Source organism: Gastrolobium bilobum, unplaced genomic scaffold (assembly GCF_033153095.1).
Source record: "Gastrolobium bilobum isolate Gb01-03AN ecotype WA unplaced genomic scaffold, APGP_CSIRO_Gbil_v1 utg33134, whole genome shotgun sequence".
NCBI lineage: Eukaryota > Viridiplantae > Streptophyta > Magnoliopsida > Fabales > Fabaceae > Gastrolobium > Gastrolobium bilobum.
In genome coordinates, this window is record NW_026896225.1 from 152,997 (window position 1) to 179,696 (window position 26,700).

At 35.4% G+C, this 26,700-nt stretch overlaps 3 protein-coding genes and 1 long non-coding RNA gene across 4 annotated transcripts; 2 read left to right on the plus strand and 2 right to left on the minus strand.

Annotated features, from left to right (window-relative positions):
• Window positions 1-1,636: 1,636 nt before the first annotated feature.
• LOC133298339 (polygalacturonase At1g48100-like) lies at window positions 1,637-5,908 on the plus strand. The gene is made up of 7 exons (XM_061497605.1): window positions 1,637-2,059; window positions 3,256-3,387; window positions 3,630-3,854; window positions 3,941-3,985; window positions 4,076-4,283; window positions 4,853-5,043; window positions 5,516-5,908. The coding sequence occupies exons 1-7, from the start codon at window positions 1,715-1,717 to the stop codon at window positions 5,906-5,908; spliced, it is 1,539 nt and encodes a 512-aa protein (XP_061353589.1). The 5' UTR covers window positions 1,637-1,714.
• LOC133298340 (uncharacterized) lies at window positions 4,334-6,812 on the minus strand. The gene is made up of 5 exons (XR_009749786.1): window positions 6,667-6,812; window positions 5,684-5,909; window positions 5,494-5,616; window positions 4,843-4,984; window positions 4,334-4,754 (listed from the first exon to the last, which is right to left on the minus strand). It is a non-coding gene; the product is annotated as an uncharacterized LOC133298340 (long non-coding RNA).
• Window positions 6,813-10,678: 3,866 nt separating this feature from the next.
• On the plus strand, window positions 10,679-11,533 carry LOC133298337 (uncharacterized). The gene has a single exon (XM_061497603.1). The coding sequence runs from the start codon at window positions 10,679-10,681 to the stop codon at window positions 11,531-11,533; it is 855 nt and encodes a 284-aa protein (XP_061353587.1).
• A 6,708-nt stretch (window positions 11,534-18,241) lies between these two features.
• On the minus strand, window positions 18,242-21,132 carry LOC133298338 (protein SEMI-ROLLED LEAF 2-like). The gene is made up of 3 exons (XM_061497604.1): window positions 20,983-21,132; window positions 20,209-20,280; window positions 18,242-18,361 (listed from the first exon to the last, which is right to left on the minus strand). The coding sequence occupies exons 1-3, from the start codon at window positions 21,130-21,132 to the stop codon at window positions 18,242-18,244; spliced, it is 342 nt and encodes a 113-aa protein (XP_061353588.1).
• Between the last annotated feature and the right edge of the window lie 5,568 nt (window positions 21,133-26,700).

The window sequence follows — 26,700 nt, forward strand, 5'->3', positions numbered from 1 at the left end:
CCACACTCACATTGGGATTTTGACATATGATATAATGAAAGTGAATTTTCTTATTCATTTGTTTGATTTCAGCTAACTTTTTTTCTTTCCAATGTTTTACTTTTCTCTGTTTTTGGGGCCTCAATAGATTTGAAAACCTCATGCACAGAAATGTTGTCCAGGAGGAACATGATATGTACTTTTTCTTTTGTTTTTATTCATATGAACAGAAAATGTTGTCCAGTATAAACATGAAAAGATGTTGCAAATCAGTGGGCGCGAGGAGGGTTTCTCACAAATCCTTCCTTGCAAGTACAATAAGTTGCTTCATTTTTTTTTTCATTAAAACTTTTATTTCTCTCAAATTTTCACTTTTGATTTAACAAGGAAAAGAGGGATAGAAAAGTAAAATTGGAGGAAATAGGCTAAGGAGTGTCTTTATGACCATATAGGAGTGGCTCATGGCTTAAGAAGACAAAGTGACAAAAGTCTAGGCCCGTGAAGGTATCATGTGATCATGAAAGATCTGTTGTAATTAGTGTGCCCTTGACCCCTTATAGACCCACTCACGTGGATTTCTTTCTTTCTTTTCTTTTTTTCTTTTTTATGGCTTTTGCAACAAATCTTGATTTATTACATTACCAAATACCAACAAAAGTCAATTTTTTATTTTTTATTTTTATGCACAATTTGTATGAAGGAAGCAAACAGGTGAAATGTGATGCATACATCTGACTATTGACAAAAATGGTGAAGAAGGGTATATAGTATAGGGATCTAAGGTCCACCTTTTGTCCTAAACTTTTTCTTGGTTAGTCCCTAAATGGGTTATATTAGTGTCAAACTCCTTTCTCCCTTTAATAGGTCTTGTATTTTAAAGCATGTTCCAGTACCGATGACATAGTTTCATTCTGTGCTACTGAAAATTTGCCAGCCCTATAAGAAATCTTTGTTGCTCTTCACTTCTAAGTTGTTTATAATTTGAATAAGCATAGAAATATTAATGCTATTTGAGTATTTGTCGCTGATCAACTCTCCTAAAATGTTTAAGGTGTTATCAACAACCATTGGTACAAATGGCAAGGAATTTGTTCTCCTTAATCAATGTCTCTTAATTAGATTAGAAGTCTTAAATTTGAGTTCTGAAAAAAAGAAATGGTATTGGAAGAGCTATCCCTAGTATAAATATAACAATACTCGAATTTGAATTGGATAAAAAAAATTTAGATATTACATAAGTAATTTTATTATATCTCTAAGTTCAATATTACTCTAAGCCAGAGAAATGAAATAAAGTTGCACAAGACAAAACGTAGATTTGTCCTCTGCCCTCGTCCAATAGGGCAATTATGATGGGCATGTAGGCACGGTTAAAATACAATGGTAGCCCCCTAACTGTCACTTGCTTTGGTCACATGTAATGACTTTGGATATGTGGCAAGAGAATTTGCAGCCCCACAACTCACTAAGCAAATTCATACAAAAAGGAAAACAAACTAATTAATGAAAACACAAAAAGAAGAAAGGAGAATGAATCATAAATGCTTGGCATTATCAAGAATATTTTATACTTAAGTGATAGCCCTACACAATTATTATTAGCCTTGAAGTGCTTTCCTTATATATAAGCATAACAGTCTGTTTGTTTTATCAGCAATACAAAGAAACTATATCTCTCTCTCTGTCTCTGCATCTCTTCTGAATTCTACTACATTTCCACATAAACTACTAAAAAATGAGTGGCTTCAGGGTTTTCACATACATGCTTCTCATTGTGTTTCTTATTTGGTCTTCCAATTTTGAAGCTTGTATTGCTAGAAGGGGCAAGCATTGGAGGCACAATAGAGCTGTCTCAGCTTCTATGTTGAAAAAGAAAGGAAAGAGTTATGGCAATGGTCACAATAACCATGGTGGAGGATCAAAACCAAAGGCTCCATCACATAAAAGCACTCCCTCACAACCACCACCATCTCCTAATCCAAAAGAAGATCCCCCCTCGACTTACAATGGTGGGCATTCTACCACCTTTAATGTGCTAGATTTTGGAGCTAAGGGAGATGGAAGTACTGATGACACAAAGGTAAACTCTTTGAACCTCATTACACTCATCAGCAAATGGTTTTTTTTTTGTTTTTTTAGTACAACTCAGCAAATGGTTTTAATGTAGATTTTGCTTACAAGTTATCATGTAACACTAAGACTAAGATTTTTCACTTTATCGCAGAATTCTTTGTTCCCATTAGAATTCCCTGGAATGCATAATTAAGTTATTGAATTTACAGGGATAGTGAGTATAAGTGGACAAGATTTTATGTTGCTTATGGTTATAATTTTCACAATATTACATTATTCAGTATTACCCTTTTTTTTCTCAGTTGTAATGATCTGGGTTCAGCTACACAAGTTGATGGTAAAATAAAAAGCCATTATGAGTACAAAGAATTGTTTTCCTTCTGTCTTTTCTGTTTGGGATGCAATCTTGAGTTAGTAAATAGGGTTAGCTTTTTCTCATGTCACATGACAAGATCATTTTCCTGCACACACAAATCAAGTGTGGATTCCACGCTTAAAAAAAAAAAGTCAAACCAAAATCAGGATACGGCGCCGTATCCTCAAGATACGTTGCCGGATCCTTGTTGCAGGAATGAACAGTGTCCTGCAACATGATTCTTATATTTCCTAGTAAATATGCTATTAAATAAAGTTTACTATGAGTATGACCATAGATGGAAAGCTAAATAGTGAAACAGTACAGAAAGGTGGACCCAGGAACAAACCAAAAGGGGTGGGACCTACTTGAGAAATTATTCTCGTTACGACAGTTAGGTCACGATTCCTATAATAATCTTAAATTTATAGCACACAGATATATGTTACATACTACAACTAAGGGAGGAAAGGTAGGCTTTTCAATATAGTTTAAGCTTAATTTGCAAAATCAGTAATCTTAGTTTCACCTATTACTTAATAATTTTTTTAACCTAGTTAGAAAAATTATTTACAGGTTAAAACTTTTAAATAGGTATACATATTATATACTTTTTTTTTATGCCTACCTTGTATACTAATCTCCAACATCATTAGATCAGAATCTCAATTAACTTCTTGAGATTCTGATATAATGATATTAGAGATCGATAGGTAAGGTATAAATGAAAAAAAGATACTTAGAATAACTTATTCCTATATATAAAGACAATGAGTTAGCACTATATATATTTATTAATTTATGTTGGTATTGTAATTGAAGTAGCTATTCAATGAAATGCAATGCAGGCATTCCAAGCAGCATGGGCTGAAGCTTGTAAGGTAGAGGCTTCAACAATGCTTATCCCAGCAGATTATGTCTTCTACGTGGGGCCTATTTCATTCTCGGGCCCATACTGTAAACCCAACATCGTTTTCCAGGTAACACATCCACCTAGAAAGAGAAAGCAGCTGAGAAAAAAAGCAAAACTAAATAACATGATATATCCCATCTCCACATGTTCATAACCTAAGCATGATTTGACATGAGAAAGTAACATTAACATGTATCTGCCTTTTTGGCAAAGTCAGAAAATTACATAATAATCAGTTATGTCCCCTAAATCTTATCAAAATACATATTTACCTTAGTAAGTGAGACTAATAAAGTTGTATTTTGTCAGCTTGATGGGACCATTGTTGCACCAACTAACCCCAATGCTTGGGGCAGAGGAATATTACAATGGTTGGATTTTACAAAGCTGGTAAAAATTACCATTCAAGGAAACGGTATCATTGATGGAAGAGGCTCACCATGGTGGCAAGACCATCCATATGATAATCCTATTGATGATGAGGAAAAACTCATAGTCCCTTTGAACCACACAGTAGGAAGGCCTTCAATGCCGGTAATTTTCCTTCTAGCTTTGCACCTTACATAACAATCTTTGTTGCTCACTGAGGCTAATCATTTATACCTTTGCAATTGTACTAGATACAAAATGAGCTGGGAGGAAAAATGCCAGGCATTAAGCCAACTGTGAGGACCATTTTAAACCTTTCACATAACCCATTTGATTCATCTTCAGGATATTTTGGAATATAATGATTGTAATTTTTTTATGCACAGGCACTGCGGTTCTATGGGAGTTTTTATCCAACAGTTACAGGCATAACAATTCAAAATAGTCCACAATGTCACCTCAAGTTTGACAACTGTAATGGAGTCCTGGTCCATGATGTGACCATATCATCTCCTGGTGATAGCCCTAACACAGATGGAATTCACCTTCAGAACTCCCAAGATGTATTGATTTATAGCAGCACTTTAGCTTGCGGTAATATTTTAATTACAGATAAGTTATTGCACATTTCCATTTTATTTTAACAACAGAGGCTATAAGCTAAGTTTGAGCATGGAGTAATAAAAAAGTCAATGTTGTAGATAGGGACAAAAAAGAAAGTGAAAATAAAAATTGAAAACAAAAGAAAAAAAGAGAAAAACAAAGCTTGGATGCATGTTATATGAACCTCAAAGGGGCAAGACATTATCTTATCCTATCCCCACACATGTTGGACACATAGCAACAGACAATCTCCCAATGCTTTAAAAATCAGTCATAATTACATGGCACGTGTCAAGCCCAAAATCCACACTGAATCATCCAATTGTATACTATACTCTTTTAATTCTTCTTGTATATCTTCCATTATTCTTGTCTTTATTAGAAAATAGCATATCCAATGATCCTTTACAAACTGAGCCAAAGTTCTCAACAGATAAAACTTGGGGGCAAAAATGGTTGCATCTGGACAAAAATCAAAAGCAAAACACATTATGTAGATTAACAGGCATAAATAGTCCAAGTTGGCTTATGTGTTGTTTAAAATTTCTACCGTTGTGCAGGAGATGACTGTATTTCCATACAAACTGGATGCTCAAACGTATACATACACAATGTCAACTGTGGACCAGGGCATGGAATCAGTATTGGAGGTCTAGGAAAGGATAACACCCGAGCCTGTGTCTCAAACATTACTGTCAGGGATGTCAATATGCACAACACAATGAATGGTGTCAGAATCAAAACATGGCAGGTAAAATATGTGCAATACAATATAGTTATAATTAAAAAGATTCCTAAGGTTATACAAGACAAAATATCTGTTCCACAAGTTAACCAGCAAATTTGACTTCAAAATTATATCGTACAATTACTTTTGTTTCTTTTATGGAAAAGAATGATCAGCCATTATAATGACATTGGTAATTTTTACATAAGCCAATTTTAATATCCCTCAACTGCTTTCTACATAATTTTTCAGGTAATGAGAAATCTCCTAACAGAATAACTATTCTGAGATGCAGTAAAAAAAAAAATTATTTTTTTTATTTTTTTTAATAGTCTGAAATCCAATTCATTAAACATTTGTATGTTGTTATCAATGCTAAATATGATTCAATCAAATGCTGCAAAGTTCCCATTCAATCCAAGGTCTCTAATCACTTCCAACATTAGAGCTTGATGGAAAAGTTTGATCTCTTACAAATTAAGTAACATATCTGCAGGGTGGATCAGGTTCGGTACAAGGAGTACTATTCTCAAATATACAGGTTTCTGAAGTTCAACTCCCAATTGTGATTGACCAATTCTACTGCGATAAAAGAAGCTGCACAAACCAAACATCAGCTGTGGCTCTGGCAGGAATCAACTATGAAAGGATAAAGGGGACATACACAGTTAAACCAGTTCACTTTGCCTGTAGTGATAGTCTTCCTTGTGTAGATGTTTCTTTAACCACTATTCAGTTACAACCAGTTCAAGAAAAATACCATCTATATGATCCATTCTGCTGGCAGACCTATGGTGAATTAAAAACTCCAACAGTCCCACCAATTGCTTGTCTCCAGATTGGGAAGCCACCAAACAACGGGATTCAGACAGATCGCGATTTATGTTGATCTTAGATATAAATTCAAATGGTTAGCTGGTTAGATAAAGTATGTATATTCTATAAGTCCTTTTTTATAGGAAATTTTCTTCATTAGGGTGATACTGATTTACCATTGTGTGAGTATACTGGCCCTGCTATTAGCAAGAGGTCAAAAGTAGTATGATAGGCATATTGGTGTGAGGATATTATACGAGTGTTAGCATCTATGAATGAAAATATTGTTATTTATACAATTTCAGAATTAAGGAATTTTAATCAAAGGACAAGACAAAAGATCAGAATATGCTGGCATTATATAGAGAATTAGAAACTCATCCGGATCAGTTTCCTCGAACTATTTATAACTTAAGCAGAGAAAAAGTAGCCATGCATCAACAAAGAAACTCATATGACATCAAGCATGACTAATACATATTAAGGAAAATTCAGAATACATATGTTCTATTCCTAAGAAGCAGCTAGGTTGAATTGGATAGGCTGTCTGAGTTTCAAGGTGGGGTTAGCTAAGATACCTAAAAACTCAATTTCCTACAAGAGCAGGTATCTTAACACACATCAATAATGTGTTTCTCGTCTTTGAAGTAATTCATCCATAAACCTGTTTATTCTTGACCCCATAATCAAGTACTGATCAAAGCACAAGACTCCATAAACCTAAACTTTTGGTCTCCAATTTTTAATTTCAAATAACAAGATAGGAAGACAGCAGAACAAAGCAAAATTGCAATCATTCACTGATTGATAAAAGGTTAGATCATACCTTACCAGACAAGGGAGTGCTTTGCAGCTACACCATTCACGATCCAACAGGTTGAGGACCTTAGGAATCAACTTGGATCTCAGACCAGTTCATCCATAAAGACAATCATGAGATCCAGAGAAAGAACACCTAACTCTAATTGTAGTTTCTAGACATTTGAAAATGGGGTTTGAATTTGTATTTAACGTAACAGAAGAAACTTTCTTACACTTTATAATATTCCTAACCTAACTAAACAGTAACATGTTATTAAGTAAATTGGCATGTATTAGTGAGTTAAAATAAATAAAAGGCCTAATTAAATTAATTAGGGTCACTTTTGAGGTAAAAAGTGTACTCAGTAAAAATTAAGTGGTATAAATAAGTGTGGGCAAAAATAGCCAAAATATAAAAATGGGAGTGGAAATATTCCTAGAAAAATATTTCAGACACTTGGGTAAAGTTTGGTGATTAATGGAGTTGAATAGATAGATGAACCAATACCCATTTTATTCCACTTAACCAAAGTTAAGTGACCATGCCATAAAAGAACCCCAAATCTCTCTCATTCCCGTCGACAACAAGAAAAGAAAAGAGAAGAAAGAAAGAAAGAAGGAGAGGAGGAGAGGGAAACCCTAGCTCCCTTCATTCTTAACCTTTTATCTTGATTCAAAAGTCTAAACCACTTAGATTCTTCCCCTCATCCTTAATCCTAGCTTGGTTCTTAGTGGGGAGTGGTGTGTTGTGGGATTTCTCTCTCCAAAGTTTCGACCCATTTGGAAAGTGGAGAGATTTGTTGGCTTCTACCTCCATGGAAGCTTGAGGAGCAACCTTGCCTTGTTGTGTGATCCATGGTGGTGAGTTTTCCACTCTCTTTCACACAAATTCCTTGGGTTTTGCATGATTTAGGTTTTGATGAATAGTGTTTTAGGGTTTTATGATAATGTGAGTAGATTGGCTATGTTCTAGGAAGATTGAGACTTAGTGTATGTTGTGAAAAATGCTAGGAAAGTTAAATAAACGGTAGAAATAAGTTTAGATTGTTATTTAAGCTATGTTCAAAATCTTGGAAAATTCATGCTTGAAATATCGAGTTTCTTGCATTGTTGAGCTATGGCTTGGATTGGTTGTGTTGATGGTGTCCTTTGTGTTTATAGGATTGAAGCAAGAGGAACCACATTGAGTGACCAACCATTAGTGGAAGCCATAGAGCTTGAGTAGCTCATTTGGATTGGGTGTGTTGGTGATTGGAAGGAATTACCAAGTTGAGATCCCAAGAAGGATTGTTGGATAGGTGAGCTACAAGAAAGCTTGCAAAAGGAGGGAAATCATTAAGAGGTAAACCTTTGGATCTTAGAGGTTAATCTCTCTTGTTGTTCCACCATTGCTTTCGTGGAAGTGATGGTTTATGAATGGATGATTGAGTGGTAATGTTAGTATTATGGTATGTTTGCATTCATATAGTATTGTTGTGTCATTGGAGAAAGGGTCAATGGACAAGCACTAGGGGCTAGGTTGTATGCTTAGTGGAAAGGACTAAGATGCAACTGAAGCGTGTGTGATGATTTGATTGTTTAATTCTGTGGCCATTTGAATGCATGAGTATGCTGTAATTAAATTATTACTGTTATTGCCTCTGGATATATGATGCATTACATGCCATGTGGATACTAACCCTTCATGCAGGAAGTGAACTCTGGGGTTGGAGGAGCTCTCCAAGAACCCTGGGTTTATTGAGTTTTATCTCACCCCGTGTTGTGGGGCATCATTTCAGGTACGGTTAGAGGTGAGGTTGACAGAGGCAAGAAGCGTGAGTAGATGGTACCTAGCATATGATATTTTGAGATTCCTTACATGTAGAGATACCATGTATAAGACTTCTATTTGAAAGTCAATTGTCATATGTATATTATGCTTTATTGGATGGACTTAGCCTATGCTCATCTCTTTTGGTACCTCTTTTGTTGTTGAGAGCCAAGGGATTGAGCATAGTTATTTTGTAGCTAAGTCCCATGAATTGTAATTAAGACTTGTTGTAATTAATGAAGATGTATGTATGATCAAATGGTATGCATGCTTCTCCTAGTGTATGAGTACTTTGAAAGACTAGAATTCATGCATTGAAAGAATGATATGATTGTCAATTAGGTGAAAGAAGACCTCTAGGTTGAAAATTCAAGTAAAAGTAGAGATATACCATCTTGTTGTCCAATTTTCGTATCCAATATGATAGATTTGGATACTCGTGTCCTAATGGAAGTTGTAGATCTTTTTCTTAGCTTTCCATAGAGATCAAGATTGTGTAAATTGGATGAGTAAAACTCAAGTTATGAGTAAATACCATAAGAGGTCAAATTGTCCTGTTTTGGGTGTTTGCTGCAGAACATCCACGCTCTGAGCGTGAGGTTCACGCTCTCAGCTTCAACCTTTCTGTTTGCCCACGCTATGGGCGTGGGGGTCTTGGGAATTTTGCACTCTTTTCTTAGAAAATGCGTAACTTGAGCTACGGTGCTCTGATTTGAGCGCGGTTTGAAACCACGCGTAGCTAATGAAAAATCCTATAACATATTAGAAATTGGAGGCCATAAAATTAGAATAGGAATTTCTTAAATAAATAAAGAATGGATGCGTTTAGTTTCTAAAAGCAATTAAAGTGGGACCTACAATGATAATTCCCCATATAGTTGAGTTATAATCACAATACAGGGATTGATTTAATTACGGAAATGAATTTTGAACAAAAGCTTTTATAAATAAAAAGGAAAAAAGGTTATCCGTGTTTTAATTCAATCTTGTGATTATAACTGCGCATAATGCCGTACGTAATGATAACAATTCGGTTCTAGAATGGGGTGTTACATTTAGTGGTATCAGAGCAGGGCCTCTCTTCCAGTACGGTGTGGTTCAAGGAAGAATCAGGTGGAAGCTGGTGGGCATGTAACATCCCAAGAGCTGGCAAAGGCAGGGAGTGATCGCTGGTGCGAAAGGGCACGAACAATGAGCGGCTCATGCCAAATCTTGCAGCTTGGGGGTTCATGAATGAATCGAATCAACACTCGAAAGAGAGGGATTCCAGCGACTGTGCTGGTATGGGACGGTACAATTAGGAATGGCTTATAAGAATTAATTGGTACTACCTATACTAACAAGATGAATCTACTTTTCGGTAGCCCAGAACGAAAGAACTCCATAGTTAAGCGTGCTTGACTTGGAGCAATTCTGGGATGGGTGAACTCCTGGGAAGTTTTCCCGGGAAGTGTGTGAGTGAGGACAAAGCACGCTGAAAAGTCTTGTGTTAGTGTGTGGGGACAGTCGTTGATCCTTGCAAGTTGCCAGGCGTTACAAGTGGTATCAGAGCAGTTTTGTAGGGAAACTTGTGGACTATTGTTATGTATATGCTTGGTGTTTAATGCTTTATAGTTGTTTTGGTACTCTTTATGATTATTGCATGTGATCACTAAGTATGAGCCTGATCAACTCATTTCTTTGTGTAACATGTGTAGTGACATGACAAGGAACCGGAATAACCCTGAAACATTGAATGCCAATGCTCAGCCAGACACTGTTTTGGCTGCTCTTGATAGGCTCCGAAGTGGCCGTGTGGCAACGGGCGGGCAACCGGATCCCGTGGCTGAAACTCTTGCAGCCGTTCAAAGGGAGTTAGCTGCTAGCCGGCAAGCCAATGAAAATTTGTTGAAGACAAATGAAGACTCACGGAATGCCATAGCCGTGATGATGAACGAGTTGAGGACGTTGAGGGGTGCCAGACCTGCATACCGGCAACCCACTCCTCCTCCTCACACTGCCACGCCTTCTCCACCTCTTTTACAAGAAGAGGGTGTAGTGGGTAACAATGAGGGTGAGGGTAGTTACCATTCTGATAGTCATAGTCAACATGTTGAGGTTCGTCAACCACGTGTTGAGCATTTTGATGAACATGAAGCTGAAGAAAGGAGACTGACGGCCTTTCGAAAACACAAACCACCTTCCTTTAAGGGAGGCTATGAACCAATGGCGGCAGCAAAATGGCTCTAGGCAATGGAGAAGATCTTCAGGGTGATGAGATGCCCTGATGCAATGAAGTTGGTCTACTCCGTGTATATGCTGGAAGAGGAAGTTAAGGATTGGTGGACCAATACAGTGCAGCCCTTAGAAGCTGAAGGCCGGCAAATCACCTGGCGATTGTTCGAGACGTTATTCTTGGACAACTACTTCCCTAGGGAGGCTAGGGAGCAGAAGCAGAACGAGTACAATGATCTAAAGGAAAGGTCGATGTCAATTGACCAATATTTTGCTAAATTCAACGAATTGGTGAAGTACGCCAACTATGGGAGAGCCTTACCTACTCCGGCCGAGATGACCTTTAAATTTCAATGGGGTCTGAATGAGAAAATGTCTCAGAAGATGTCTAATTGTGATATCCGAGAGTTTAGCAAGTTTGTGAACCAATGCCGGAAAGTAGAAGAAGTTTATAATGTGGCAAAGAGCAAGAAGTCTTCTGGGACACAAGCGTCAGGTGCTAGTGGAGCAACTGACTCTACTTTAGAAAAGAATAAGAAAATAGATGACAAGAATGGAAAGAAGAAATTGCAAGCGAAGCAATCTGATGATAAATTTAAGAGAAAAGGCAACCAAGGAGAGACAGTTGTGAGTGAATTCCCCCTGTCTAAATGTGACACATGCGGGAAGACACATAGAGGCACATGTTGGTACGAAACAAAGTCGTGCTTCAAATGTGGCCAACTGGGTCACTTTGCTAATGTATGTCCTACTAGGACTGATCGGATTTCAAATGTACACGCAATTGTTGGATCTCGAGTTGGAGGTCAAGATTATACCTTAGAGCCACATGATAGGGAGGAAACTCTCAGGCAAATTGAAGGTATGATTTGAAAATTTCTTTCTTGTAAATTGTCCACCCAGTGTAATGATGATAGACATGTTGTTGCATAAAGTGTAATGCATGCATGTGAGTGATGTATTCTTGATGATGCATGCAATGTCTGTGAGAGTGAACATTGTGTTGAATTGACAGATTTGACATTAGTCTGATCAAGTGGAGCGTAGGCTCTATAACCACAAAAGTTAAAGTTAACAAAAGAATTAATGAAATGAAAAGCTAGAATTATAGACCAAACTGTAAACCTCTAGGTTTAGCTTACGGCTAAAAACCATTAGGAGGTGAAGGTATAACAAAGAAAAGTAGTCTGATAACATGCATAGTTATGCCTGATTGTATGTTAATGTATTGAGGCAAAGAATAAAAGACTATTGCATGAGGGTGTGAAAATGATTGTTCTTGTGAGTTTATGTTATATGAAATTGCATTTAAGATGGATGTGAATTATTAGCGAAGAAATTCTCTAAATAGGAGAATAAGTGGATACGGGGCTTTCTTAATGGAATAATTCCTAAGAGTAGTGACTCTTGGAAGCACCCAGATAAAAATTTGTTTTAAAAGAAATGTTTCCCTAAGAGTAACTCATGAAGTGAGAGGAAAGATGGTATGGTTAGTGAAAGGACTAATGTACAATTGAACGATAAAATCATCAGTGAAAGGACTGATAAAATCATCAGTGGAATGACTGATGTGCGTGCCAGTGAAAGGATTGGTGCGTGATATTAGTGGAAGGACTAATATCTAAGTAAAAGTTTATGTAAGGATTGTACTATCAGTGAAAAGACTGATAGGGTCATCGGTGAAAGGGCTGATGGTCCATTATGAGTGTAGTTAGTATTATCAGTGGAAGGACTGAAGCACTGATGTTTCAGTGGCATGGTATTATCAGTGAGAAAACTGATGTACAAATAAATAGGAAAGTTTACTATCAGTAAGAAGACTGAGCTACTAAAGTACAAGTAGATGGTAATATTAGAAAAATGACTAATATTAGATTGAGAACTTAGAAAGGGTTCACAGTCGTAGTGAAAGGACTAGTTCACGAAATGGAAAATTTTGTGAGGTTTACTTTTAACACCCTTGTAATGATAAAACATGAGAAAATTGAAAGGAAAAGAACTTGGAGTTGATAGACAAGCAAGATAAGAGGTAAAAGGTTGATGAGGTAAGACCATGGTAGTTTATGGTTTCGTACCAGACAGGAGGATAGAGACCTTGATAGGGTTAAAATAAATAGGCTTGAGGGAATCAAGTATTACTTATAAGCTCAAAGGTTTGCACCTAGTGGCAAGGTGTGTATAAGTATAGTGGTAAAAACCATTTTGATGGTCGAGATGCAGTGGGAAGGCAAAAGGCCTGACCTGTCCAGTTGGTAACGGGGATAGGTAAGTTCCTGATTTTGCGGGCAAAATCGCTAAAAGGTGGGGTGAATATAATATTCCTAACCTAATTAAACAGTAAATTACATGTTATTAAGTAAATTGGCATGTATTAGTGAGTTAAAAATAAGTAAAAGGCCTAATTAAATTAATTAGGGTCACTTTTGAGGTAAAAAGTGTACTCAGTGAAAATTAAGGGGTATAAATGAGTGTGGGCAAAAGTAGCCAAAATATAAAAATGGAAGTGGAAATATTCCTAGAAAAATATTCCAGACACTTGGGTAAAGTTTGGTGATTAATGGAGTTGAATAGATAGATGAACCAATACCCACTTTATTCCACTTAACCAAAGTTAAGTGACTATGCCATAAAAGAACCCCAAATCTCTCCAATTCCCGTCGACAACAAGAAAAGAAAAGAGAAGAAAGAAAGAAAGAAGGAGAGGAGGAGAGGAGGAGAGGGAGAAGAAGAGAAAGGAGAGGGAAACCCTAGCTCCCTTCATTCTTAACCTTTTATCTTGATTCAAAAGCCTAAACCACTTAGATTCTTCCCCTCATCCTTAATCCTAGCTTGGTTCTTAGTGGGGAGTGGTGTGTTGTGGGATTTCTCTCTCCAAAGTTTCGACCCATTTGGAAAGTGGAGAGATTTGTTGGCTTCTACCTCCATGGAAGCTTGAGGAGCAACCTTGCCTTGTTGTGTGATCCATGGTGGTGAGTTTTCCACTCTCTTTCACACAAATTCCTTGAGTTTTGCATGATTTAGGTTTTGATGAATAGTGTTTTAGGGTTTTATGATAATGTGAGTAGATTGGCTATGTTCTAGGAAGATTGAGACTTAGTGTATGTTGTGAAAAATGCTAGGAAAGTTAAATAAACGGTAGAAATAAGTTTAGATTGTTATTTAAGCTATGTTCAAAATCTTGGAAAATTCATGCTTGAAATATCGAGTTTCTTGCATTGTTGAGCTATGGCTTGGATTGGTTGTGTTGATGGTGTCCTTTGTGTTTATAGGATTGAAGCAAGAGGAACCACATTGAGTGACCAACCATTAGTGGAAGCCATGGAGCTTGAGTAGCTCATTTGGATTGGGTGTGTTGGTGATTGGAAGGAATTACCAAGTTGAGATCCCAAGAAGGATTGTTGGATAGGTGAGCTAGAAGAAAGCTTGCAAAAGGAGGGAAAGCATTAAGAGGTAAACCTTTGGATCTTGGAGGTTAATCCCTCTTGTTGTTCCACCATTGCTTTTATGGAAGTGATGGTTTATGAATGGATGATTGAGTGGTAATGTTAGTATTATGGTATGTTTGCATTCATATAGTATTGTTGTGTCATTGGAGAAAGGGCCAATGGACAAGCACTAGGGGCTAGGTTGTATGCTTAGTGGAAAGGACTAAGATGCAACTGAAGCGTGTGTGATGATTTGATTGTTTAATTCTGTGGCCATTTGAATGCATGAGTATGCTGTAATTAAATCATTACTGTTATTGCCTCTGGATATATGATGCATTACATGCCATGTGGATACTAACCCTTCATGCAGGAAGTGAACTCTGGGGTTGGAGGAGCTCTCCAAGAACCCTGGGTTTATTGAGTTTTATCTCACCCCGTGTTGTGGGGCATCATTTCAGGTACGGTTAGAGGTGAGGTTGACAGAGGCAAGAAGCGTGAGTAGATGGTACCTGGAATATGATATTTTGAGATTCCTTACATGTAGAGATACCATGTATAGGACTTCTATTTGAAAGTCAATTGTCATATGTATATTATGCTTTATTGGATGGACTTAGCCTATGCTCATCTCTTTTGGTACCTCTTTTGTTGTTGAGAGCCAAGGGATTGAGCATAGTTATTTTGTAGCTAAGTCCCATGAATTGTAATTAAGACTTGTTGTAATTAATGAAGATGTATGTATGATGAAATGGTATGCATGCTTCTCCTAGTGTATGAGTACTTTGAAAGACTAGAATTCATGCATTGAAAGAATGATATGATTGTCAATTAGGTGAAAGAAGACCTCTAGGTTGAAAATTCAAGTAAAAGTAGAGATATACCATCTTGTTGTCTAATTTTCGTATTCTATATGATAGATTTGGATCCTTGTGTTCGCATGGAAGTTGTAGATCTTTTTCTTAGCTTTCCATAGAGACCAAGATTGTGTAAATTGGATGAGTAAAACTCAAGTTATGAGTAGAATACCATAGGAGGTCAAATTGTCCTGTTTTGGGTGTTTGTTGCAGAACATCCACGCTCTGAGCGTGAGATTCACGCTCTAAGCGTCAACCTTTCTGTTTGCCCACGCTATAGGCGTGGATCCCACGCTATGGGCGTGGGGGTCCTGGGAATTTTGCACCCTTTTCTTAGAAAATGCTTAACTTGAGCTACGGTGCTCCGATTTGAACGCGGTTTGAAACCACGCGTAGCTAATGAAAAATCCTATAACATATTAGAAATTGGAGGCCATAAAATTAGAATAGGAATTTCTTAAATAAATAAAGAATGGATGCGTTTAGTTTCTAAAAGCAATTAAAGTGGGACTTACAGTGATAATTCCACATATAGTTGAGTTATAATCACAATACAGGGATTGATTTAATTACGGAAATGGATTTTGAACAAAAGCTTTTATAAATAAAAAGGAAAAAAGGTTATCCGTGTTTTAATTCAATTTTGTGATTGTAACTGCGCATAATGTCGTACGTAATGATAACAATCCGGTTCTAGAACGGGGTGTTACAAATCTCATTTGGTTCCTGTTACATATGCTCCATGCTGTTCTGAAAGGGAGAAGAAGTAATCTAAATGCTAAAAACAATTATGACACTGTAAAATAAATACCATTGAGGAAAGCACTTGCAAACCAGCTGACTGAACAGTTCTTACTATATCATCCTCCCCTGTTTCTTGAGCTAACTGACAGAGTTTTGGGATAAAACCTTCTAAGTTGAACAGGTAAGTTCCATCAATCTGGAAAAATAGAAACTTTTGAGTCTCTAATATTGCTCCACTCAAAATTGAAATAAGATAAAAAGAAATCAAAGTTGCTGATCTATAAGTTCTATACAATAACTTAAAGTTATGTAGCAGCAGAAACAATAGTGTGACCAACCTGATTATTTACAAAATCAAAAAGAGTATGACATCCTATAACTCTTATTTCATCCTGCCGTGTTTGATCCAGCAGAGTGTGAATAATATCTAGCAAGCTACTAGCAAACAGCGGCCTATCAACAAACATGGAAGGAATAAATCCACCAGATAGTTTGACTTATCCTAATTTCAGGAGGTTAGGCAAAGACCACAAAAGAACTGCTTGTAAAAAAAACCACTCCCCATTAAACCCCGACTAGTGAGGGAGAGGTGAGGAGAATCCTTGTATGTAGCCTTATCCTTGTATATTTGCAAAGAGACTGTTTCTCGGATTCGAACACTTGTGACATTTCAGTCACAAGAGAACAATTTTATCACTACTCCATCCTCACCCTTTTCAGTAACAGCTATAATTACCACACAAAAAATCTTATGCTTTTTGTCACCCAACAAGAGAGACAGAGAGAGAGAACATTAGCAGGCTATAAACTAAAAAATCTCTGCAAAATTAGTAATATGTTGCTCGTGGTTTGTGTGAAGGAATAGAATACAATAGACTAGTATTAGTACAACTGCAGTGACAATCAGAAACAGAGTAGAAAACGGAAGAATTAAACCCTGCATCAATCCATTCAAAGCATATATTAATGAATCTACATCTGCTACAAACACAACAAGGATGATTATGCTTCCTTTGACATTACTTTCCACAATTAGTAATGTTAAAGAATGAACGTAACAGACAAAATTTTTATAATGATATTCATAACCAGTTATATCAAATGCTCAATTCGAAAATTCCGAAGGTTTTCAGCTTAGAGCTGTTAGCATTTCTGTATCAAACATTTCAATGAGGAAAACTGCAAGGAATTTTCAATAGTATGGGAATAACTCTGTCAGATCATAAAGCAACAAGCAATTAAGATACAATGATATCTGATTTTAGTTCTTGAAAATTAGAACAAGACTGAGTATTTCAATTAGGATGGTATCTTGGTAGTTTAGCGGATTCATGTTGCTAAGTTACTGGGATCAGTTTACTGTAAACAATTCAGATAAAAATCCTACAACCTGCTTCTATAATTTCAACAGATAATCATTTAAAAGATAATTATTTTCCTATAAACGCATTTCATGATCAGCAAAGTTATATCGGCAAATGCCAAGCAAGCACTACCCAAATAGACACAATGTATATACAGAGACCTTATTTTACTCACGCTTCTTAACCCACCTACACTCTCAGCAGGTGTTCATATCACATAGATGCCAGATCAAAGATATTCAAAACTAAGCCACTTCATATGCCCTCCCCACTTATGCCTCCTGTTATTTTCTGTAGCACTCTTGACTTTCCCATCTCTTTAAATATACTCTTGACTAAGTCCACCACCAAATGACTACATGAAATGTATCATTTCTTTCCAAATATCTCCTGATTCACTCAATTTTCATTTTTCCCCTTATTTATTTGATGAAAAATAGAAGGATAATAATGCAACAGATAACTAAAGCACAATTGATTATCTCTCTCCGTTATTCCTAGTTAATTACTTTCTGCTCATTTTTCTTATTCAAAAAAGAGAAGGTAAAATTTAAATGAGGACAACAACACTTCACAATGTGAAATAACCGTTAATTCATCATCGCACTTATCAATTATCTACCTGGGCTAGCAATTAATTGATGATAAAAACCACTCCCCATCAAATCCCAACTAGCGACAATATGGTGAGGGTAATCCTTGTACGCTACCTTACCCTTTCATAGTTGCAAAGAAACTGTTTCCCAAATTCGAACCCATGACTTTTCAGTTACAAAGGAACAAATTTACCACTGTTCTAAGCTCGCCTTCTTCTAGCAATTAATTGATGATATGATTGCTAATTGTTGCTGCTTATTCATACCAACAACTCATAAATGCCACATATATTTTGTACAGGTCAACCTATCACGTTGAACTTTCTCTTTTAATGGTATGGTGCATCTATCCGTTTTTTGTTTAGAAGGCATTTACATTAGTAAATTTCTAATTGGTTACAAGAATGAAGAAAAGCAATTTTCCAATGATGACAGAGAGAGAGAGAGGAGAGGGGTGGGAGTAAAAGAGATCATGTAACAACTAACAAATCTTTGAACAGACAACAAATGATTTAGGCATAATTAGTGCAAAACTCTTCAATAGACACATACAAAGCCATCTGAATATAAGAATAAAGATAGGATAGATATGAACTTACATTTGTTCTTTACAAGAAAACAGCAATTTCCTGTAAATGCACATGACTATTTTTGTTGAATGGAAATTCTCATTTCGCAGTTCCTTGTAGCACCTTTGTTCAAGGGCACTAGTTATCTGATCACAAATTATATAAACATAGTGATTATAGCAACAACCTTGGAGCATTCATAAACTTGAGCTTTTCTTAATTAACCAGCAGAACATTATGATTAAGTTACTGAAAAAATATGAAAAGTATTATATTAGATAAATCAAAGAAGGATAAAAAACCAAAAGAAAGGATACTAACAGAATTTTCATGATTTTCCCCATTTTTTTTCATAGATATCATTTCAAAATTTATCACGTGTTAGCATCTGAAAATTTTGAAATTTGTTGATTCAGAGAAAGAAGCAAGAAATTGATGGCCAGAATATACTTAAGTATCATACTAAGGAGAAACATTGTCGAAGGTTGAGAGTGATATGCATAAGAATGCTACTCAAGCCTAATGAAAATGTATGCCAATTGCCAAGTGAATTGTACAGTAGAAGAGAACAAATTGAGGATCATTTCCGGTGGCTACAACAGAAGTAAATCATGATCCCCCTACGTCTGTTCAAGATATGAAGCATATTTAGAATGACAGAGATTAGAAAATTACTGGTGTTTAAATGAAGTGAAGAAATGAATTTGGAATTTAAGTGAACGTAGAATACTATATCCCTTTTCAGTGTAACAACCTAAATGACCACAAAGCTTCTGATTTGATCTCCGTGCTTGGTATGTTTGAATATTTTACATCATCTGTTCACCTTAGGTGTAGATATAGACCTCGAATCTTCCAGATTTTTAAATTGTAGATCTTTTTCCTGTTTCTGAATATAGAATCCTTCCTCACATCACAACTTCCTTTTGTAAGTTTAAATCTGACTCCAAGGTTTACGTTTTTGATTGGAAAGAAATAGTTAATAGGCGTTATACTAATGATCTGCCATAGTTGCATAGACCACACAAGGCCTTGTCCCCATATGTCTATGGTATCAAGACTGGAAATGTGGGTAAGCTGTTTAGGATGTTTAGCATGCACTAAATTTGTCCTCCCACACTTTTCTTTTTCTTTTTCTTTTGTTGTTGAGTGGATTTATGCTCATTTTGCAGGTGAGTGGTGTGCATTTGATTAGAGCAGATTTCTAGAACTTTCAGTGCGCAGTTGCTGCAAACAAGTAAAACTTCTTTGGGATAGGATAGTGATACGATCCTAGTCAGCAAAAGAGTATTCTGTTAGAAGGTGCAACACATGCAGGGAGTGGAATTGATCAAGCCTAGCTGATGTGGCTGACATGGATAACAGAATTGGAGAGATTGTTGAGGAGGGTCTGGTTGGTTAAATAGGGTAGTGTGCATTGGTGTCAGGCATCTTGGAAATTGCTTGGACATGGAACTCTTGGGAGAGTGTGAGGCCTCTCAATTTGTCTCACATTATCTTTTCTTCTTCTTTCTGTATTTTCCATTGCTGTAATTGTCATTTCCATAGGAGTATACTGATACTGTCAATGTAATTTTCCTTTGCTGAAATACTATAATCTCCGGTTTATATCAATATACAGTTCCTGAGGTATTACTTTCCATATTTTCTCAATTGTTCTGTTGATCCCTATCAGATAGCTTTTCTGGCTTCTTTGTGGATTTAAACACATGATTTTTTATAGGATTTCTATGTCAAGTATGAGGTAATGGAGAGAGAGATCTTTTAAGCTGCTGTTTTACATTTCCCCTTTTCTCCTTTTATCAGCTTTAATAAGTTTTCCATATCATAAAAATATTTCTTATTTAAAAAGAAAAACATATTCATTTCGTAGAACTTAAAATAAAACATTATACCGGAATCAATCTATAGCGTCAATTCACAAAATATGATACATCAATATTTCTATGTACATTCATTGGAAAGGGTAAAAAAAAAAAAAAAAAATCTTCACCTTTGGGATGCGTAAAGGATTTCTAGCAGCATAATCACACAATTTTCCTATTTTCCTATCATTTGCCCCTTCCTCCTGTCAACTCATAAAAAATATGAAAACAAAATCAATAGGGCGCAGATTTTGTTAGACAAATAATAACACAAATCAAACATTTAAGTTATCTCAAGTTTAATTTTTAAATGTTAATTCAAAATGCAGACCACAACCATGTTTATGGATCTTTCAACTGGTATATATCATGCTTGTACATTTTAGCTACAGGAAAGAAAAGCAAGCATTTCAATTACAAAAACAAAGCAAAGTTGCAAACACTAAAAGGAAAAGCACTTGACACATGGATATCATGCAGCCTAGACATCTGAATTGGAGAATATTTGCCTGCAAATTCAGTTCCCTACTTTGAATAGCATAATTGAACCTTAAACTAACTTGAATTACAAATTTACAATCACTATAGGTCCTTCCCATCCTCCTCCTATTTTAAACATATAGCTCTGAACAAGCAACCACTATTGCCCGGACAATAAAACCACTCCCAGTGAAACTCAGACTTGCGAGGGAAGGGGTGAGAGAAATCCCTGTATACAGCCTTATTAATGTAATTTCACAGAGAGACTGTTTTCTGAATTCAAAATAGTTTTACTAACGCTCCATAGTATAAACAATTTTACCAGTGCTCGAGGCTCGCCCTCTTACTATCGCATTGACAATGTGAAATGATCAAAGACATTAGACATGTAAAACATTAACATAATAGCCAAAATTGCAGACCTGATGATTACGAGGAAGAATGTCTGCAATGAGCTTCTTGTACCTCTTCACAGGCTGTCTGGACCTTGCTCTCAAGGATGGACAGAAAAAACAAAGGGTACCACAAGCTGGAAGAACTTGACGCGAAATTACACCAGAGACAGCACTCATTTTCGAATTCTAATATCAAACAAAAATTGAGGGCAAAGAAAAAAAAAAAAAAAATTAGAAAGATTTTCAAGTTGGCTTGAAATTGTGCTTTCTTTCCCCTTCAAAACCAATGAGAAAAATTGGATTTTGCACTCCAACAAGGGAAAGAAAGGCTCAAATCTCAACTGGGTACCCCTCAAATTCAACCAACACAGCCTGCAAATAGCAAAAAAAATTAAGGGTATAAATCTGCCTGAGAAGGGACAATGTAAATACTAGAATTTGACATATAATTTAAAACAAAAATGTAATAAACATAGTTTGATAATTGTGCATAGGTTGACAACGTTTATTTTTTGTAAAATTCAAGGTGAGGAAAGTACCTCGTACCAATGTATGCAAGAGCTGAGAGGTGAAAAACCCTTTAAGCCATGGAAGATTTTTTTGTGGTATATTATAAGAATTTTATGTGCAGAGAATTGTTATGGTAATTGTAATGATGGATATGAATATAAATTAAGAAGGATTGGAGGAAGAAAGGGGAACATTGCAAGCCTGGCACCTGCAAATGATGCTTGAACATTTTCCACTATACGCAACGGTTTCTGGTGTTGGGTGGCCCCATTCGTTAGGATTTCTTTATGTTTATTATAATATTAATTATGACCCATGATTTATTGATATGGTCCCTCCCCTTGGACAAAGTAAATGCTAGCTATTTTTTGGGTTATATTTTATTTTTGAAATTATTGTATTTAAGAATATAGCAATTATAACAAGATGTAGTATTATGCGAGTTTAATTATAGAAAAATATTTATATTTTACTAACAAGCACATGTATCAATTAATATGGGTTGTTTCAATTTATCAAGTGACCTTAAAGAGAACTTTGTCACGTGGTTCTCCTTGGTTTCAATTTTATTTTTCTAACCTTAACTTCGTTAAAAATGTTTATAAAAAAAATAACAACTTACAGTTGCACGGAGTCGCTTTTTAATTTTTTTTAATGAACCTTTTACAATATTTAAAATATTTTCTTATACAGAAAACTTAATTATTCAGTTTATCTGTAAGAAAATCAGAAAAGAATCAGTTTGGTTTGTGTGGTTAAATAAAAAATAAAATCTGTTAGCGAATAATATAAATAATTAAAAAAATTATCACCTATTCTAATACCCTAAGATTTTTGATGCACTTACAGTTGGCCCATTACATATGGCTCAATCATTGATTCAGGAAGCTCAGAGTCAACCAGAATTGTGGCTCAATAAATATGCTTCAATTGTTAAAAGAAGCAGTAATTTAAAATATAAAAAAATACAATCAAATCCAAGTCCAAATGAAGTAGCAGATATGATTGTGATTTGTTTGACAAGAAAACAAAAGCAACACATTTGGCATGATTTGTGATCTAAGATTCGGAAGGTATTTTGAATGATTTAATTGCAATTATTTTATATATATTTAGAGGTTAATTACTATTATATTTATTTTAGGAAGTCTTATTATTTTTAAAATTTTGAATTTTGAATCAATTTGTAATTAGTCTATAAAATGGTGCTTAAGACTCTTGTTTTTGAAAGCTGGAAATGGCCTTGAAGGTCGATGCATGCTGGAGGGAAAAACAAAACTTTTTCATTGCGGAACACCCATGCATTCAAGATCATGCTTTAGGAAAGCATGATGTTACCTTGTTCGTGAAAACTCGTGATGATCAAGGTAGGTCTGAAGGGTTCAGACCCTCTAACGTTGATCCACACCACCCACTGCGTCTAGGTGCAAGAACTCCTTCTTGTGAAACCGCCAAGTGATCACTACAATAAGGCTTGCTAAGCGCACACTGTGTGAAGAGAAAGGCTAGGTAAAAGTGTTTGAAAGAGTGAAGCTTTCAATGTGAAAACTTCACAAAAGTGGCGCGGGAGAGGAGAAGAGAATGGCTTGGTTGGTTTTATAAAAACCCTAGAAGGAACATATATATAGAGGCGCACAAGAGGAGCCTATTTGTTAAAAACAAATCAGATTTTTAATCAATAAAAATCCCTTCCAAAAGGGCGCTCCATCAAAGAGAGAGAATATGATTTGTTGCAAATCAAATCTCATCAAATCTTGCCAACAACATCCTATCATATCTTTATGATATATTAGGTTCAAAACCTAATCAAATATCTGATCATAAATCATCATATAATCAGTTATATGGTGCGCCCCATATAGCCTAAATAATGACCAGATACATTTGAGTAGTTGCATTCAAACTTGAATCAAATCACTCAAATATTCTCCCAACAGATCGTATCTTCTGGAGCTGATTCTGATGACTAACCAATAGCCAAATCAGCACCCCAAATCTTCTTAGATTATGTCCAAAATATTTCCTCTTGATATGTTCCAACAAGATCTCATCTTATCCTTTTGTTATGAAACAACTTTTCATAGCCAATTCAAATTCGAATTTCAAACATTTGAATTCAAACTTTCAAACACTTAAATTCTAAATTCAAATTCAAATTTCAAAATTCAAATTTCAAATTTCAAAATTCAAATTCAAAATTCAAAATTCAAAATTCAAAATTCAAAATTCAAATTCAAATTCAAAATTCAAATTTTAAATTTCAAATTTCAAATTTCAAATTCAAAATTTAAAATTTAAACATTTGATAATTAATTTAACTAATTAAATTAATTAGTAATGTCTTGGACTATCCAAGCCCATTACTTAGATCCATGCGCCCTCCACCCTATCTGTGGAGTTCCAAACTACTTCTTGGGCTAATAACAATTGTTAGGCCCAATACCATTAATGCTAGAGCATCTAGACAATTAGGTGTTAGTGTGTGACCCATTAGGTCCAACATAGCCACTGACATAAATGGGCTTGGGCCCAATAAGCCCACAACCCATCTAATGACAACACAGAGCACTAGCAATGCTTTGTTGCCCCAGAACTAGTTAGATTAGTGACTTGATCATCCTATTGCACATATTTGGTTTCCGTATATATTTCCTTTCGTCTCGGTTACCTTCCCATAAAACCTACGGTAAGGAAGCATATCAACCCCTGCGGTTTAGGGTAAGCTTTATTCGAAATAGGGAATCTTCAATTTACAGACTCTAAAGGCAGATCATCTCATGATCTCTTTTACTATGCATAGATTCCCGAGTCCCTGTAAATGTCATCCCGATTTCTCCGGTTTACATATAACCTAATCTCTCACAGAGATTTGACGAATTCCTTCAGCTTATCACCCTAGCCCTGTGTTCTTTCAGGACAAGCCCAACAGTATACCTATGAGTCTCCATGTTTCAGGCAGACGAGGTGCACAATCAAAGCATGCCTTCTAAAACACAGTCTAGGTAATAACTTCTGGTCTTAGGAAAGACATACCCAAATATAAAGAGACTACTCTAATGATACTCTCTGTGAGAGTTCCTCGTAGAGTCTCTTTGTGGGTCTGTTCAGTGCGAGCTATACCCTTATAGGTCCACCCACGACTTTAACTAAGACATCTCCATATCTGTAGCACATGAGGTCTATACCTTGTATCCATATACAAGTAGATAAGTCGTGCTAGTCTTACCCGAGATTACTGACCCCATTCTCAGTATCTCTAGACTAGGAACATAAAATTAGGAACAAACATCCGGTATTCTTGAATCCTCATGATTGTGATATCATCACAGATACTCAAGAGATACCTATTTTATTCCATGGGGTTTATCAAGTTATTCATAATATATTAACATTAATATCGAGACAGAATTATGAAACAAGATAAAGAGTGCTTTTATTTATTTTCGACAATATTAAAAAAAAGGTCTACATCTATGTCCTTATTTAATCATAAGATTGTCTCTAGGACACCCAAATACTAACAGTTTTAGGAGTTAAATTTTGTTATTTGTTAATTAGAAATTGTGAACCAGAGGGTTAGTCTTTTGTGAAATCCTAACTTTCTATTTAACTTTTGGGTTGAAGTGGTTTTTTACATGGTATCAGAGCTTCCTTGACCACAAGATCACGAGTTCGATTCTCACTGCCCCCACTTTCAAGTGAAATTTAAATAAGCACAAGGTAAAGCAAAAAAAATTGGACATGTGCAATATGTACACTTCAAGTCCAAAGGACTCTTATGTGAAGGAATATGTTAGCGAATAATATAAACTATTAAAAAATATATCTCTTAACACCTTAAAATTTGGGGTTGAAGTGGTTCATCGTTATTTTAGCTTTTAAAGTAAGTTACAACTCATAATTTATAATTATTTTTAATTTAGTTCTTAAAAAATGTGTTCTTAATTTTAAAAAGAAATCTACAATGCTATTGTTGGAATAATTGGATCTATGAATGTGTAAGGGACCATTATGGTTTGGAATGTAATCAATCATCTTAATTTTTTATCTTTTGGGAAAAATGAATGTCCTTTTTAATGGACACAAACTTATATCCTTTTAGCAGGTTTTTAATTATGCATTTCGGGAATGCATAGTTATAATAATAAAGTTGTATTTTTTTTTTTCATTTTCTACATCAGTAGACAATTTCTGAAAAAAGGAAAAAAAATAATTTTAATATGGGATAGGATATTTTAACAACCAATTAGTGTTACTATCAATGTTACTATCAATCAATTTTACCATTAGATCGATTATGTTAATCCAATGGTTATATTTATTTTCATCTTTGTATGTTCATGATTCCCTATATTTAATGTGAAAGCATTAAATATGAAAAATCATAACCATACTAAGGTGAAAATAAATATAAAATATTAAATATGGGGAATAATGACCATACAAAGATAGAAATAAATATAACTGTTAGATCAACATAATCGATCTAACGGTGAAATTGATTGATAGTAACACTAATTGATTGTTATAATATCTTTTCTATTTTAATATTATAACTATGTATTTATGATAACACATAATTAAAATTGCTAAAAGGACTTGTATCCAACTTCGGTGAACTCTTTTTTGTTTTGTTATATAAAAGTACACTTCTTTTAGCGCAGATAGGTATCACTTTCCTGCCGGTTAATATTACGGAATCTACTTATTACACAATCAAATCTCCTTGCTACATACAACTCCATGATAAAAATTGTTCCCGAGATATGTAGGTCTTCCATACTATTCTTGAGATGGAAGAGTATGTGGGTACTAGAACTCTCTTTTTTCCACAAACACCTCATGAGACTTATAACTATAATATATATGGAGGGTAGAAGAAAAACTAAAGTCTTCTTAGAAGAAAACTTTAAACTCTACTTGGGTTTCTCTTTCACATTTAAATCCAAAAAAACTATTGCAAGAGCACAAGTCTTACCGTGGTTATATGATTTTGTGAGACAAAAACAAAACAAAACAAAACTGAATAGACCAAAGGAATGGTTTATCACAATAGACAGGCCATAAAACTTGGCAAATGGCAGGGAAAGAAACGTACGGGCATTATCATGAATCTGTGTTTTCTTTTTATAATTAAAATAGTAATGGAAATGTAACAAAAACTAATAATTCAAATGACGTATTATTTATAGATGGTGTAGCGCAACAATACAAATAAACAATGCAATTATATTG